At 38.3% G+C, this 17,421-nt stretch overlaps 1 protein-coding gene across 3 annotated transcripts in view; it reads left to right on the top strand.

Moving 5' to 3' along the window:
• DNAH6 (dynein axonemal heavy chain 6) overlaps positions 1–17,421 on the top strand; it is a 223,660-nt gene that overhangs the window by 33,503 nt on the left and 172,736 nt on the right. For all 3 annotated transcript variants that reach the window (XR_011558276.1, XM_070742321.1, XM_070742322.1), the window contains exons 15-24: positions 224–475; positions 3,950–4,078; positions 5,625–5,738; positions 5,944–6,087; positions 7,762–7,974; positions 9,732–9,824; positions 12,924–13,043; positions 13,889–14,069; positions 15,814–15,910; positions 16,406–16,601. Coding sequence is in view for 2 of the 3 variants with exons in the window: in XM_070742321.1 (XP_070598422.1) it covers positions 224–475; positions 3,950–4,078; positions 5,625–5,738; positions 5,944–6,087; positions 7,762–7,974; positions 9,732–9,824; positions 12,924–13,043; positions 13,889–14,069; positions 15,814–15,910; positions 16,406–16,601 (1,539 nt within the window). In the remaining variant the exon portion in view is untranslated. The remainder of the gene's footprint in view (positions 1–223; positions 476–3,949; positions 4,079–5,624; positions 5,739–5,943; positions 6,088–7,761; positions 7,975–9,731; positions 9,825–12,923; positions 13,044–13,888; positions 14,070–15,813; positions 15,911–16,405; positions 16,602–17,421) is intronic.

The following is a 17,421-nucleotide window of genomic DNA, read 5'->3' on the forward strand; positions in this document are numbered from 1 at the left end:
GAGACCCAGTGCACTTTGGACAGAGTGAGTGAGAGCTAGAATAAGTTCATTTGAACTGAATTTTTATATAGGTAGTAGTAACAACGGACCTCCTTGTGCAAGGTTCTGCCCTGTATTTAAAATGGTGTTTGACAGCAATTTAGATTCACTAATGGTTTTAAGATAATCTTTCAGAGTATTTGTGAATAAAATGGAAAAATAATTTGTGTCTACCTTCCCTCAGATTGAAATTCTTGAAGATGAATCAAAAGTGGTTTCTAAGATGTATCAGCTTATTGAACAGTATATCATACCCACACCTCCTGAAGATTTTGCTTTGTTCTCAAGTTTGAAGCCTACTATTATTGCTGTTCGTAATGCAATTGATAAATCTGTGGGTGAAAGAGACGCCAGCATTGTTAAATTCTGCCAGCTTCTAGATGAAGATGTTCATGATCTGAATGAAGAAGTGAAAGAAGTTAGACTTCTAGCACAGGTATTAAATTAATTATTTTTATGTTCTCACATTACTGAATTTTAGTTTGTCACGGTCATCCAGATGTTTAAGCCAGATTTGGTATTTTTATACACTTATCAAGTGATTCTCATAGAGAATTATTTGTTTATTTCAGTTGGAAGGGACCTTGTAGGTCATCTAGTTCAACCCCCTATTCGAGCAGGAAACCCTACAGCAGCCCAGACAGATGGCAGTCCAATCTCTTTTTGAAAGTGTTGGGGCATTCACAGCCTCCGCTGGCAAGCTGTTCCATTGGTTGATGGCTCTCACCGTTAGAAAGTTCTTCCCTATTTCTAGGTTGAATCTCTCCTTGGTCAGCTGCTATCCATTGTTCCTAGTCTGGCCCTCCAGTGCCCTGGAAAATAATGTGAACCCCCTCCTCTCTGTCATCCCCTCAAATATCTGAAGACTGCTATCATGTTCCCTCTGGAGCTCCCCTTTGCTAGACTATCCAAACCTAGTTCCTGTAACCTTTCCTCATATGCCATGGTTTCTAGTCCCTTTATCATTGCTCGCTTCTGTACTTTTTCTAGAGTTTCAATGATTTTTTAATAGTGTGGTGACCAAAATTGAATGCAGTACTCTAGGTGTGGTCTAAGTAGCGGATTATAAAGTAGTGTTAGTACCTCCCTAGTCTTGAAGTATATCCCTCTGTTGATGCATCTTAAGATTGTGTTGGGTTTTTTAGCCGCCACTACACATTGCTGCTCATATTTAGTTGATTATCCACCAAGACTCTGAGGTCACTCTCGCAGTCGCGGCTATTGAGTGTATTTTCTCTCAATTTGTATGTGTATGTTAGGTTTTTCTTCCTAGATAGGATTTTTTCCCCTCTGCATTGAAATTTATTTATTTATTTATTTATTTATTTATTTATTTATTTATTTATTTATTTATTTATTTATTTATTTATTTGATTTTTATGCCGCCCTTCTCCTAATTTGAGCCAACAGTACTAGTCTATCGAGATCCCTCTGTATTTTGAGCCTATCCTCTGGGGTATTGGCTGTACCCGCCATCTTGGTGTCATCTGTAAATTTGATTAGTTCCCCCTATATTCCCTCATCTAGGTCATTAATGAATATTTTGAAAAGTACTGGTCCTAGGACTGAATCTTTTAGTACCCTGCTGCTTACTTCTTTCCATATGGATTTGGATCTGTTGAGGACTACTCCTTGGGTGCAGTTGGTCAGCCAACTGTTAATCCATCTGATTATGTTGTAGTCTATCCCACTTTTTTCCAATTTGTAGAGTAGTAGGTAGTGGTCCATTTTATCAAAAGCTTTACTAAAGTCCAAGTATACTAGGTCCACTGCATTTTGTTGGTCTATTGATTTGGTCACAGTGTTGAAAAAATGATATGAGACTGGTTTGGCATGATTTGTTCCTGACAAACCCATGTTGGCTGTTGGTTATTATCTTATTTGTTTCCAAGTGATGGCAGAGCTGTTTTTTTTATTATTTTTCTAGTATTTTTCCAGATATTGATGTCAGGTTGATTGGTCTGTAGTTGCCTGGGTTTTTTTTTTCCTTTTTTGTAGATGGGGACTACGTCGGCTCGTTTCCAATCTTCTGATAGTTCTCCTGTAGTCCATGCTTTTTGGAAGATGTGGAGCAGTGGTTCTGCAATGACATCTGCAGTTCTTTTAGGACTCTGGGTGTAGTCCATCTGGTCCTGGTGATTTGTACTATTGAGTTCTATCAGATGGTCTCTTTATGTGTTTTTATTTATGTTGAGTTAGTTCTGTTCCAATACTGGTTTTTGCAGCTGTGTTGCAGGTTTGTTGGTTGGTGGTTTCTTTTTGTGTGAAAACTGATGCAGAATAAGTGTTGAGCAGTTCTGCTTTGTCCCTATTGTCTGTTATTTCTTTGCTGTCTTCTCTTTTTAGTGTTCTGACTGTTTCCTTGATTTTTGTTGTTGTTGTTATTTATGTGTTGGAAGAAACTATTTTTAATTGTCTTTGACTTTTATTGCAAGACTTTGTTCACATTGGGCTTTTGCTATCCTTATTTTTTCTTTGCAGATTCTGGCTGTTTGTTGGAACTCTGCCTTAGTTTTGTGTCCCTCTTTCCATTTTCTTTATTTGTCTTTTTTTCCTTTAGTGTGTCAGTGAGGTCTTTGTTTAGCCATGCTGGTTTCTTTTTAGATTTCATGTTTTTGTTTTGTTTTTCATTGGGATTGTGTTGTTCTGGGCTTTTAAAATTATGTTTTTCAGGGCCTCCCAAGCTTCTTGTGCAGGTTTACCATTTAGGACTTCCATCCAGGAGATTTCTCCCAGGTTATTTCTAAGTTTGTTGAAGTCTGCTTTTCTGAAGTCTGGGACTTTGGTGTTGTTCGATCCAGCTGTTTGTATTTGCATTTTGTTGAATTTTTTAGTATGACGTGGTCACTCCCCCCCAACGTCCCTTCAGTTTTCTACTCCTATCATTTCTTCTCTGTTTGTAAGTATTAGATCCAGTGTGGTTGTCCCTCTAGTTCCCACTTCCACCTTTTGTTAGGAATCTCTTTGTTTTTTCACTTGGTGCTGAGTTGGTTTTCCAATTGATGTCTGGGTAATTAAAGTCTCCCATTAGTATTGTGTTGTGTTCATAGTTCCCTCTAAGCTGAGCAGTGAGCAATCGCTCACTTAAAAATCATCATCAACTCCGAGTTTTCCAAACCTGCCCAGAAGCCGAGGGGGAAAGAGTGAGAGGGAAGGAGAGAGAGAGGAAGAGAGAGAAACAGATAGAAAAAAGAGAGGAAGGAAAACAGAAAGAAAAAGAATGGGAGTAAGCAAGAGAGAAAGAAAATCAAAATCTAGTTTGAAACTAGCTCAACTATTTAAGTGGCATTTTGATATTGATAGAGTTGCCCTATTATGAGCTCACTGTTATAGACACACAGTACAGTATTTTATTTTGAAATTCTCTGAGGCAAAACAGGGTGGGTTGTTTGTTTGTTTGTTTGTTTATTTATTTTATTTATTATTTCTGTGCCGCCCAGTCCTGAAGGGACTGCCGCTCAGACACTATACTTTTCCGCCCACCCCCCCAAAAAATTAGAGGGAACACTGGTTGTATTTTCTATATATTTCTTTTAATTGGTTTGTAAAAAGGCCGTCCATGAGCAAAAGACTTCCCAGTTCTGCCTTCTCCATGTAAGCAGGTGATAAAGTTGTCATCGAAAGCTATCCATTTATTATGTATTCCTGCTGAATTGAACTGCTCTTTTATCAGATATTGAAGTAAATACTTGCCTAGCTCTTTTTTCAGTTGGTAACAGAGAAAATTTGGTCAGTTGGTGTTTTTTGTAGCAAGAATTAAATCAAGCAGAAAAAGTTAATTGCATTTATACTGTGTGCTGAATAGAAACTGCCCTCTTACTAAATTTAATTTTATGGCTAGTGTACAACTTTTATATATAACTTTAATGATAGCTGATTATAAAATGAGTTTTGATTTTTTTTTAAATAGGATCCTCAGATTTTGGACGCAGATGCTGATCAAGAGAAAATAAAAGTAGTTCTAACTGAGTTGCAGGTCATTCTTGATGAAATACAAAAACGGGCATTCCAGTATAAATCCTATCAGAAAAACTTCAAGGTAATTTGTCAACAATTCCATTTTGGTTTGTAGATGGATATTTAAATTATGATTTGCAAAACCAAACAAGTCCTATGATAGATGGTGTGCTATATGAGTGGTTACCCTGGCCTGCAATAAGAGGGCCAGGTTCAAATTCCCATTCTATGGTAGAATATTGAATTCCTTGAACCTAACCAATTTCATAATGATAAAATCAGAATTAGGAAAGAGTGCTTAAATTCATAATAACCCCTTATTTAGTTTATTTCATGAGATTCGTATTCTAATTCTGCATATTCCAGAATAGTTCTATTAAAACAATAGCAAATAGTCTGTATCACTTGGTCACACTGGTTTTTATAATACAGTGCTCAATAGTCTCATGCTAATCAATCTGTTTTAAATTACATCTGGACAAATTCAATCACGTGCAAACTTTTTTTAAAAAATCATCCATCTCATGAGGTTATGAAATCAATCATACTGTATATTTTTCATTAGAATACAGTATACTGTTTTACAATACATAGTATTGTATGTAATATAAAACACCTTGTCTGAACTGTGAAATGTGTGACAAATAAATTCGATAAATAGTTTTACAATACATTGTACCATGACATAGTTCCCTTTTTTTCAATCTTTCCCCTGTCTAACTATTATTGCACCATAGGCAATTATCTCCCTGCTACTGTTGAGAACATTGCAAGAAAATCTGTTTGCAAATGCCACCTTATCTGTTAAATGACTGCTTTGTTTTTAATATAGAAGTTAGAATTCTTATAGGTCAGTAGTTAAAAGTTTGTATGAGCTGTCTGCAAGTAACCTTGCTTACCGAACAGAAAAAGTAATGAAAAAGTAAATACAAGTTAAAGAAGGCAGCTAATTACCAGAAATTATGTTGATATTTGTTTTACACACCAGTGTTACCATTGTTTTGCATTGCAAATAGAAAGATTACTACAACAGTGACTGCAGTTTGCAGTCATGGAAGTAATATGAAACATTACCTCTTCTGCGATCTTGACATGCAAAACAAGTGAACAAGAAGGTTGTTTCAATTTTCACTTGAAAACCATTTCAAGTTTCATCCTGTCCAAATGCAGACAGTACTGAATGTTTCTATACAGTATTTCAAGTAGAGTAAACAAATTACGCTTCAGTTTTTTTGCACATTCTTACTCTGAGGCATGGTTTAATAACACAATATGTGCACAAGCTGTAATGGATCTAACAAAACTTTACTATAGTCTCACATTCTTCTCTCTTTCCTTTGCTTTTTGACTAGGAGAAAGACTTAGTTACCATTTAATTTTATATCTTGAGAATGCTGCTTTATTTTTAAAAAGCAAGCCGGAAATCCTGATTTAGTTGGTTAAATAATTCTATTTTATAGCAAATAATCATAGAAACATTAGCTTTATATTTGGATTATTTGAAATGGATTGATCTTTCATCTTCCAATGTATTGGTATTTGGTATGGTAGATTTTCATAAAATATGTTCCATATTTTGTAACATACGGGCTTCAAATAATTCAGTTATTTCAATTGTTTCTTGAAAGGTGGATGTAACAAGATTTGATACCTTGGAGGAAGTTTGTGCAGAGTTGAAGTTGAAACAGCTGTTGTGGGACTCTCTTTCTGAATGGGCCGTACTTGAGGAAGACTGGATGGAGGTAAATTATGAATTTTGGAATTTAATATTAGCCATCTAAATGTAATGATTTAACAACCTGGAAAAGTTTAAATATAAAATATAAAAATATGCAATACATAATGTAATCCAATTAACTAATTAAAAATCTAACAACCCACCCACCCCCAATACTTATACTAAGGAAGTTTTCTAACAAATACCTTTTTACTTATGTATTTTTGTAGTCTAAATTTGAGAGTTTGGATCCAGAATTATTGAATGGTCAAGTTTCCAAATATGCTAAATTTGTGAATCAGTTGGAAAAAGGCTTGCCACCTAATAATGTTGTCCCACAACTCAAGGAGAAGGTGGAGAAAATGAAAGAAAAGGTACAAACAGCCATTTGAAAATGTAATATAAAGAAACACTTTCAAATTAAAAAAAGTGAGACAGATAATGAAATAGAAAAGTTTCTAAAAGGAAATAAAATTGTACAGAAATATTCATCATGTCAGATTCATGTTTACAATGTTATGTTCAGAGTTAAAGAGACAGGATATGGATGAGTAAGGAGCTTTCAGAGTAAATAGTGAAGCAAGATCAAATGTGAATAAATCAAGAAATGAGTAGAAGAATTAATCAATATTACATACATTTTGGGTTAAACTGCTGGCCCTAGTTTTTCTTTTAGGTCAGATTCATAGCATAACAGCTAGTTAACAGAGTTCTATTGTAGCGTGGTAAAGTTGCTAGTAGGATGTGACCTAGAGCATATTCAGATATCTAACTCTAAAATTCTTGTTCTCCATGAATCACATAATTTAAAGATCTGCAAAGGGATTAGTCATTGTAGTGTTTTTCAGCAATACAAACCAAAATATTTTTTGATACATCCAAGACTAAATTGTATTTCATACTAGCCTCAAATATCTCATCTTTCTTCATTGGATAGAATGCAGACCTCAAAGAGATTTTTTTTAAAAAAATGTACTTATAATTGTTGTATAGGGGAAACCAAAAGGGAGAAAGTGGGAAAAAGCAGAAGAAATTCATTATGCTGGAATCAGCATTCTGCCATCTGGAAACTCAGTGTCTTCTGTAATCCATGTATAGATTTATTTTATATGAGAAACGATTCTGGCCATGCCAACTTGTTTTTCACACCTGCAGATAGGTTCAGAATTTAATTTCCGAAACTTCGATGTTGCAGCTTTTGCAATCAATCTCTTCTATTGCCCCACTCCGCAGTTGTGCACAGTTGTGCATTGTCATATAAATGGAGCTGCCACATCTTACTGTTTGTTAATATGTCATTTAGAACTGTTCTTCTTTCTCTTCTTCCAACATTGCTCAGGAGGGCTTAGTAGATTTAGTACTATGACAGTAGAGTTGCATCCATTCAGAAAACTTCCTGTGTGTAGTTCAGTGCTATTTTGTTCACGTAACTACCCTGTTGACGGATTGCCTATGCATTTTTAATGAATACTCTTCCCTTATCACTATTCTACATCAAGCACCCAATTAGAAGAGATTTTGATTTATAGCACCTGCATTATGTGGACAAATAATGGCAAATACATGGTTGATCCTGTAGGAGATGGAATGGGAAGAATAAGTAAGGAGTATTATTTTCTATTTGAGTAGTGGGATATAGAGATTTTTGTTAATGCACGGCACATGGAGGCTCAGATGCACTGAAGGTGGGCCTGTGGACCAGCATGAAGGACATTTCATATTGACCAAATTGAAAAAATAAGGAAAAATAGTGTTTCACATGATTAGCAAACTATTTATGATACCACAGAATTTTTTTAAAAAAAACCATATCTGTGAATGAATGTTGGTACAAAAGAAAAAGATAGAGCAATCAAAATAAAATCTTATTATATTTAAATATGTATTTAAAATATTGGAAAGTTATGGGCTAATCATCTCTAAAGATTGGATTGAACACATCATAATTTATTGTTATGTTGTAACAGCCTGTTGATTAATCGGATTATTCACTGAAACAGGAAAATGGTGTAAATTGAGCTGTATTAATACACTTTTTATTCTTTCAGCTTCCAGTTATCACAGATCTTAGAAATCCTTTTTTGAAACCCAGACACTGGGCAATTCTGGAACAAATAGTTGGTTCACCATTACTAGATGTGGAAAATCCATTAACCTTGGAGCGACTTACTCAGATCAATGCTTTTGAATATACTCAGGAGATTCAGGATGTTTCTGGACAAGCTTCAGGAGAAGCTTCTCTGGAAATTATTCTCAAAAAGGTACTTTTTCATACAATATAAACAACTCTAATCTTGGACTGAAATACGAGGGTTATCCAGAAAGTACGGTTACAAAGCATGTAGCTCTTGTGGGAAATGTTCACGGGGGAAGTTGGTATTACTATGATATAGTGGAAAGCCAGTGAAGAGAACGAGCAGTGCCAGTGGTCAGTAGATCATCGACTGGTGTTGTGGTGAAGGTTAGAGATGAGCGTCCTCATTCCGTTTCCCTCCAAGTGCAAAGTATGCGCAGTAATATGCTACCTGAATGTTAAGGGCATGAACGTTGCTGCGAAGTGTACCCAAGATTTTCCTCGACAATTGCTGAGTTTTGAATTTTTTGACTGAAGGAGATTGGGTATGGTGCCACTGCATTAATTGATGTTTGCTATCTGGAGTGTGGTGATGAGCCCAAGTTTCATCCCCTGTCACTATACAGAGAAAAGCCTCGCCTTCAATCTCGAAATGGTCAAGAAATTCTTGGGTGGCACTGACTCTATCAATTTTGTGCACTTTATTAAGTATCTTGGGCACCCATCACAGCAGCATTCATGCCCTTAGCATTCAGGTAGTAGCGCAGCAGGTAGAGTGCTGTACTACAGGCCACTGAAGCTGACTTGTAGATCTGAAGGTCAGTGGTTCAAATCTCATCACCGGCTCAAGGTTGACTCAGCCTTCCATCCTTCCGAGGTGGGTAAAATGAGGACCCGGATTGTGGGGGCAATAGCCTAGCTCTGTTAAAAAAGTGCTATTGCTAACATGTTGTAAGCCGCCCTGAATCTAAGGAGAAGGGCGGCATAAAAATCGAATAAATAAATAAATACATAAATTCAGGTAGCATATTGCAGCGCGCACTTCGCACTTGGAGGGAAATGGAATGAGGACGCTCATCTCTAACCTTCCCCACAATGCCAATCAATGATCTACTGACCACTGGCATTGCTCATTCTCTTCCGTTGGCTTCCTGCTGCCGATAGTAATACCAACATCCCCCGCAAACATTCCCAGGTACATGCCTTGTAACCTTACTTTCCAGATAACCTGTGTACATTGTATTGATTGGTTATAATGAAGCTTCAGTAATATATTTATTGAACTTATTTGGAGTTTTAACAATCTCTAATGCGACATAGGGAAGAGCACAACATTCTTCCAAGTAAACAACCTGCCCTTGTACTTACAACTTTTCCCTGTGACCACTTGATTAAAATGTGAGTGCTTGGCAACTGCATGTATTTATCATGATTGCAATATCCTGGGGTCACATTCTCTATTTGCGACCCTCCCAGCCAACAAGCAAAGTAAATGGGAGAAGCCAGATTCACTTAACTATGTGATTCAGTCAACAATTGTGGTCATTCACTTAACAACCAGGTTGCAAAAAATGGTTGTAAAGTCAGGTGTAACTAACTCATTGAACAACCACTTTGCTGAGTAACTGATGCTCTGGTCTCAATTGGGATCATTTCAAGAACTACCTGTGTATTTATTAGTTCAGCAGCTTACCTTTATCATGGTATGATTATCCATTTTACCAACAAACAAATCTGTTGGTGGTGGAGAAGCCTGTAGTTGCCCTTCTAGCAGGTTCACTAATAATCCCAGGCAACTGGGTATAAATTGTGTAAACAAACCAGAAATGGAGGCATTCATATTGTTAGCTGTGCATGCTGTTCGTTTGCTGATAAGCTTATGTGGTATGAATGCATCTACTTGGTCAAAATTATATTCAGAATTGCATTATATTTTTCTTCCAGGTGGAAGATGCCTGGAAAACAACAGAATTCATTGTAATTCCTCATCGTGATTCAAAAGATGTTTTCATCCTTGGTGGCACAGATGACATTCAGGTTAGAAACTATTTTTGTGTAAATTAGCTTTTAAAGCAAACTGTCACTATTTATTCTGTCCAGATTGAGAAATCTGGCAAAAACTTGTAAAATATTCAATCAGCAGGCTACTATGTTCTCTCACAGGACAGTTCCCTTGCTGCTGTGCTCCCTACCTGTTGGGTCTAGGAAAACAATCTACTGCACTCCACATACGTGCAATGAGATCAACCATTAAAATTTAAAAAATATTTTTGTTGGCCTGTTGGTCGCATAAAATACCATTTATATTTTATTGGCAAGCATACCAAGCCTCAGTGAAAAAACATATAATTCTTCCAGTATTTATAGTGTGTCCCGTCCTGCTCACATATACACCACACCAAGAGGGTTTGAAGTCTTTACTGAGGCTTTGAAAGTCCCTAACAGGGCTTGCTCACATGGAAAAAAAATGTAATTCCCAATGAGTCCAAGCTCTGAGTAACTGTTCTGACCTAGGCTTCCCCAAACCACAAAGCAGACTCCTTGTCCCGACAAAAAACCCTTTTCATTAAGTTACTGTGAATATTTCTCGTTCACATCCAGCAAAGTCTTTCAAGGTGAATTTACAGTCACAGACCTTATCTGGCTTGGAAAGCTGCCAGGCCGATATCTTCAAAATTTGGCAAGGAGTCTCTGAGAATTACAAACTAATTGTCTCCTGCAAACTCCCCTGCCCCTTTGCTCCTCTTTATTCCCTATGGGAAGGGCCATTCTCCATCCATCTGTGGCTTTACTCTCGAGTCGACCCTTGCTGATCCTTAGCTGTTCCCTTCTCCTGGTAGCTCTGTGCATGCACATGCTGGGAACAGGCTCCAACTGTTCTTCTATCCCACACATGTCCAATAACAAAGGCAGCTGACAAGTGTCAGACTGCCATGGCCCCATCTCTGCCTCCAACACAGAGCACTCTTCAGAGCCTTCTCCACATTTCAGGACTGGCCCATGTTCCTCCACAATCTCCTCACTGTTTGAGTCTGCCACCAGCTCCGCTGGCGGGCCACAACAGCAACATCAAGACTGAGGGCAAAGAACAAATCCACAAAAAAGCTCTGAAGTTGAGATACAAGATACGTGGATTACTTAACAAAGACTGGGCTCTTACTCCTAAAACCACTCATCTAGCAGTGACGCTCCAACCCCTCCTGGTGGCTGTAAAGTAACCTAGCAGTCACATCTAAAACCTTCAACCCCTCCCCCTAGTGGCTGCAAAGGAACCCAGCAGGATTATTAAGATTCACCCCAGCAACTATGCCAATCAAGAAGAAACCCCAAGTAAATAATTCTGATAACTTCAATAACATTTGCTTTATATGCAACAACACTATTGATATACAAGAAGGATTTACAAAATGTCACTCCTGCAAAAAATCAGCTCACCATACCTGCCTTAACATAAATAAACATGTTGCCACTTTTCTTCCAGATAATCCCTCATTCTACTATTTCTGCCCATCTTGCACTCCCTAACCAGACTCCTTCAGCAATTTGTCCGATGTAATCCTAACAGCAGTCTCTAAAACTCAACAATCATACACAAAAAGCATAGATCCACGGCTTGCCTCCATAGAAAAAAACTGATAAACGCTAAAACACCAAAAGAAGTACCCTACACCACTCCAACACCACCACTTTATACTCCACCTAGGCCACCACAACCTCGACCTCCAAACCCAACTACAGACATCCCCACCCTAGTTAAAGATACCATGGAGCATGAACAAAAGGGTCAGAACGCCATCCTATTTGGCCTGGAGGAAAATGGGGAAACGGATTTAACAAATGTATGTAATATAATCCGCAACCAGGGTCCTCAAACAATTGCCCCATATGACATCTTAGAGGTCACTAGAAGCGGCCCTGTACTGAGGTACAATGATGGATCAAAGGCTCCCCGATTTTGCAGAATAATCTGCAAAAGTGAATCTACCAAACAACATTTCATCAAGACCATGAACACCATCGCCAGAAATAACGCCAAATACAACAAACTCAGATCCAGATCTAACTCTACTTCAACGCATCTGCTCTCGTGAACTACAGGCCGAACTTAAGCAACGTCGTGATCATGGCAAAACTAACCTATACAAGTCTGAGCACAGTACACAAAGCTAAAGCCCAAGTCCAAAATACAAGTCACAAGGCCAGCAAAAAAAACCCCACAGGTTCAGAATCAGGGAAACAGAAGTCATAAATTTGGAGCACATGCATAGCAGGAAACAGATAAGTTGTCTCCAACATTGCTTTGCTCCATATGATGTGCTAAGTAGCTACCAGCCAGTGTAGATTATTAGGAGGGGCAAGGATGCCTCCTTGTGAGTAGGACTTGTCAACCTCCATTGTGCATTCTCTGTTCGGCTTGGGTGCCCTGGATCCAGTGGAGGAGGCAATTTCTCCTCGTACCTGGTAATTGATTCTGCAGGGCTGCATCTCTTCTCTTCCCCGCACTTCTGGCTGATCATCTGAGCCTCTTAGCTCCAGCTGGGTCTCTTCTTTCCCCTTTTCAGTCAGACATTCATCTGGCTGCTCCCCTGACAACCCTTACAAATTTCCTGACCTCTCCCCTTCCTCTTTTCCATTCTCCTGGGTACAGAATTCCTTGCTTCTTTCTGACTTTCCTCCTTACCCCACTATGAAGACCCTCAGAGCCAGCTCTTCCTTGTCATCCAAGCCAGCATCTGGGGAAGACATTATACAATGCTAACTGTCTGGAACTTGTCTAGATGGTGGACAAGAATGTAGAGAAATCCATTTTCAAAGCTATTTTTGTTCAGGTGGTGTGCAACCAATAATAGATATTAATAATTAATATTTGCAACCAATAATAGATACAATAATTGAGGTAATCCTCAATTTATGAACTCCACTGAGCCCATAATAACAGTCATAAGTTGGAGTGGAGGATGCCCATACAGGCTTAGGTAAATATTGATAAATATAACCCATACAAACAAAAGGTCTTTGGGAGTCAGCTATAATTCTTAAAAGTAGGATTTGGGGAGTCCTGAGACAAGAAATACTGAACTATCGTGTATCACTGGAAGTTCACTTAACCTGTGGATGTTTTACTTTTTCTTTAAGGTCATTCTAGATGATAGTACTATTAATGTAGCAACGATTGCCTCTTCACGGTACGTAGGCCCTCTCAAGCCACGAGTTGATGAATGGCAGAAGCAGCTCTCTTTATTCAGTCAGACATTGGTGCGTACCACATTTTTAAACACTTTCTTCTACATTTTGAAATTTGTCCTAAAAGAAAGACATCAAGTTGACAATGTTATTTAATAAGTGCTTAGTTCATTTGGGGCACAGCTCATTTGGCAGCATTTAGCTAATCTCAAAAAAGCTATATTGGGTCAGAGTCATTTAGTAATTTGAATGGGAGGTTTCCGGGAAAGTGAAACACTATAACCTCACTTATAACTTAGAAGAAGGCAACGGCAAAATGTTTCTGGTTGTTGCCAAAAAAAACCTTCGTAATGTCACAAGGAGTCAAGCTTAACATGAGGGGAAATTTGTACAAGAATATCCTTTAGATTATATTTATTTACGAGTTCTCATAGATCATATTTAAAATATTTAACTATATTCAAAGAGATCCAGGTTCAGGTCCTCTTACCTATGATAAGACTTTGGAGCAGTCACTATCTTTCAACCCACTCTTCATATGGTGAAAATACTGAATGTACTTTTGAAGGATCTAACAAATAAATTAATTTATCAGTCAAGTGGCATTGATTCCTCTTTCTTAAAGGTTTGAAGAGATATAAAGAAAGTATTGGCACTAATTTCAGGGAATATTAAATAATGTCATGGTAAAAATATTTTGAAAAGGGTTTCATAGATTGATTCATAAACATTGATTGGTGGGAGATTTGCTTGAGAACCAGTATCCACACTCATACATTTGTGGAGGGAAAAAAAACCCAGTTATATGTGTAAAGTGTCCTGTGTAATTTTTGTTATACATAAATAGAAAGGAACATTTCCAAAGGTTATGAATAACATTTTTCTGATATCTTTATATCTACCTTTCTTTCTTCCAGGAGGAATGGCTGACATGCCAGAGGAATTGGCTCTATTTAGAAAGCATTTTTAGTGCTCCCGATATTCAAAGACAGTTGCCTGCAGAAGCCAAAATGTTCTTGCAAGTAGATAAGTCTTGGAAGGAAGTTATGAGGAAAGTGAATAGACTGCCTAATGCTCTCCGTGCCGCTACTCAGCCTGGTAATAATACAGTATGTCTAAATTATGTGCTGCTTGTATTAAACCGTGTATCCCTTCCATTCAAAGGCAGCCACACATTATTATTACTATTTTATTATTATTTATTAGATTTGTATGCCGCCCCTTTCCGTGGACTCGGGGCGGCTCACAACACAATAAAACAATTTGTAACAAATCTAATAATATACAATTTAAAATAGTTAAAAAAACCCATTTTTAAGCAGACATACCTACAAACATACCATACATAAATTATATAGGCCCAGGGGAGATGTTTCAATTCCCCCATGCCTGACAACAAAGGTGGGTTTTGAGAAGTTTACGAAAGGCAAGGAGGGTAGGGGCAGTTCCAGAGACTCGGGGCCGCCACAGAGAAGGCTCTTCCCCTGGGGCCCGCCATCCGACATTGTTTAGTTGACGGGACCCGGAGAAGGCCGACTCTGTGGGACCTAATCATTCACTATATCTACTCAGAAATTTATCTAATATAAACACAACTCCTTACATTTCTGAATTTCTGGGGGGGGGGGAAATCTGAGGAAAAAATACTCTCAGGACCACATTCAATGAATAAAAGCATTTCGTGCATGTTTGTTTGTTTATTTATTTATTTATTTATTTATTTATTTTATTTTATTTATTATTTGGATTTGTATGCCGCCCCTCTCCGAAGACTCGGGGCGGCTCACAACAAGTGTAAAACAAATCATAAATAATTCAATTAATTAAAATATTTAAAGATTTAAAAAACCCCATATACTAACAGACACACACACAGGCATACCATGTATAAATTAAATGTGCCCAGGGGGAGATGTTTAGTTCCCCCATGCCTGACGGCAAAGGTGGGTTTTGAGGAGTTTACGGAAGGCAGGAAGAGTAGGGGCAGTTCTGATCTCCGGGGGGAGTTGGTTCCAGAGAGTCGGTGCCGCCACAGAGAAGGCTCTCCCCCTGGGGCCCGCCAACCGACATTGTTTAGTTGACGGGACCCGGAGGAGGCCCACTCTGTGGGACCTAATCGGTCGCTGGGATTCGTGCGGCAGGAGGCGGTCTCGGAGATATTCTGGTCCGATGCCATGAAGGGCTTTAAAGGTCATAACCAACACTTTGAATTGTGACCGGAAACTGATCGGCAGCCAATGCAGACTGCGGAGTGATGGTGAAACATGGGCATACCTGGGTAAGCCCATGACTGCTCTCGCAGCTGCATTCTGCACGATCTGAAGTTTCCGAACACTTTTCAAAGGTAGCCCCATGTAGAGAGCATTACAGTAGTCGAACCTCGAGGTGATGAGGGCATGAGTGACTGTGAGCAATGAGTCCCGGTCCAGATAGGGCCGCAACTGGTGCACCAGGCGAACCTGGGCAAACACCCCCCTTGCCACAGCTGAGAGATGGTTTTCTAATGTGAGCTGTGGATCGAGGAGGACGCCCAAGTTGCGGACTCTCTCTGAGGGGGTCAGTAATTCCCCCCCCCCCCAGAGTAATGGACGGACAGATGGGATTGTCCTTGGGAGGCAGAACCCACAGCCACTCCTTATATGTTAGACTCACCTCACCTAAGTAGGATTTAAAAGTTGTCCACATCACATATTAAATTAATACTTATTCTGCTTTTGTCTAATATATTTCAAAAAACTTCATCTTATAGGATAACATGAATTGTAGGCATATGCTAAGATTCATCTCCAGACAGTACCTGTTTTCATTTTACACTTTTATCCATTGTTTTTCTCTGACACAGGCCTTTTAGAGACCTTTCAGAATAATAATGCTCTTCTCGATCAGATTCAGAAATGTCTGGAGGCCTATTTGGAATCCAAGAGAGTCATTTTCCCAAGGTTAGTTAAGAATCAGTAAGAAGATAATTAAGTCATCTGTTCTGTTGCTTTATCCTTTATTAGCCAGGAATACAATCCTGGCAAAGATTACATAAATTGAATTTCATTGATTTAAATGAAAGAGTTAATTTACTTCCATTGAAAGTAATTAGGAGTTAATTAGTTCAGTTTAGGATAATCATTGACTTTTTTATTTATTTAAAATGATACTCGTTGCAAACAGGGAATTTAATTAGATGCCTAAAGGCCATCTCACACCATTCTGTATATTTAAATAAAAGTACGTACTACTGAAATATTTTCATAAGCTAAAGTCAGTAATGCTGCCTGAAATGATCCACCCAGTTCTTTTTAATTTTTGTTCATTGGAAGTGTTAAGTCCTCCCAACTTTAGAAAGACTAATAATTATAATTATAAAATGTATTTTATAAAACGTTAAGTAGGCTTCATATGTATTTAAATTTGCATTTTACAACTTTTTAATGCTATCTCAGATTCTACTTTTTATCGAATGACGAGCTCTTGGAAATATTGGCCCAAACTCGCAATCCTCAAGCAGTTCAGCCTCATTTAAGGAAATGTTTTGATTCCATTTCCAAACTTGAGTTTGCCTACATGGCACCAGCTGAGGGAGAAGAAAAAGTTCTCACAAACGATATTCTAGCAATGCTGTCCCCCGAAGGTGAAAGGGTAAGCATTTTAAAAAGAATTTTAGGAAAATTTCTAGGAAAATGTCTATGCCCGTTATAATTATAAATAAGATAATTCACCAAAAGATACGTTTCAAGAGCACTATAAAGAGTGGATGGATGGAAGGCTATATTTCTGTATATACAAAATCACTGTAGAGTAGTACCTCTAGATACGAGTTTAATTCGTTCCAGAAGGGAGCTTGTATGTTGAACAACTTGTATCTGGAACAAATGGCTTTAGACTTTGTTTTTCCCCTCTGAGATAACCAGAAGCAAGGATTCTTGCGCCACCTAGTGGACGCTCGGCTCGTATCCCGAATTTGAGCTCAGTTCTCGAAAATAAATTTCTCTCCCCTCGTGGCTCGTATCTTGGAATACTCGCATGTGGAGCAGCTCGTATCTAGAGGTACTGCTGTATAGTGTAAGATTTAGTATCTTTTTTAGTTTTTCCATAGGCAAGAATTGTAACTATTCATATACCAGTGAACGTAAATGAAACAGATTCTTCAAGATTCCATCTTTTTAAAATAAACTCTTTTTCTGGTAAAACCTCATACTGGATTTGGGATTTTGGGATTAGATGCCTGAATATTTCTGAATCAGTTATTTTAATAAGTCATACAGTGATCCCTCTATTATCGCGAGGGTTCCGTTCCAAGACCCCTCGCGATAATCGATTTTTCGCGATGTAGGGTTGCGGAAGTAAAAACACCATCTGCGCATGCGCGCCCTTTTTTCTATGGCCGCGCATGCGTAGATGGTGGAGTTTGCGTTCCCCGCCGCCCACGCAAAGGGGAAACCCCGATTCGGCTCCTCGC

This window comes from Erythrolamprus reginae, chromosome 2 (genome assembly GCF_031021105.1).
Source record: "Erythrolamprus reginae isolate rEryReg1 chromosome 2, rEryReg1.hap1, whole genome shotgun sequence".
Classification (NCBI taxonomy): Eukaryota; Metazoa; Chordata; class Lepidosauria; order Squamata; family Dipsadidae; genus Erythrolamprus; species Erythrolamprus reginae.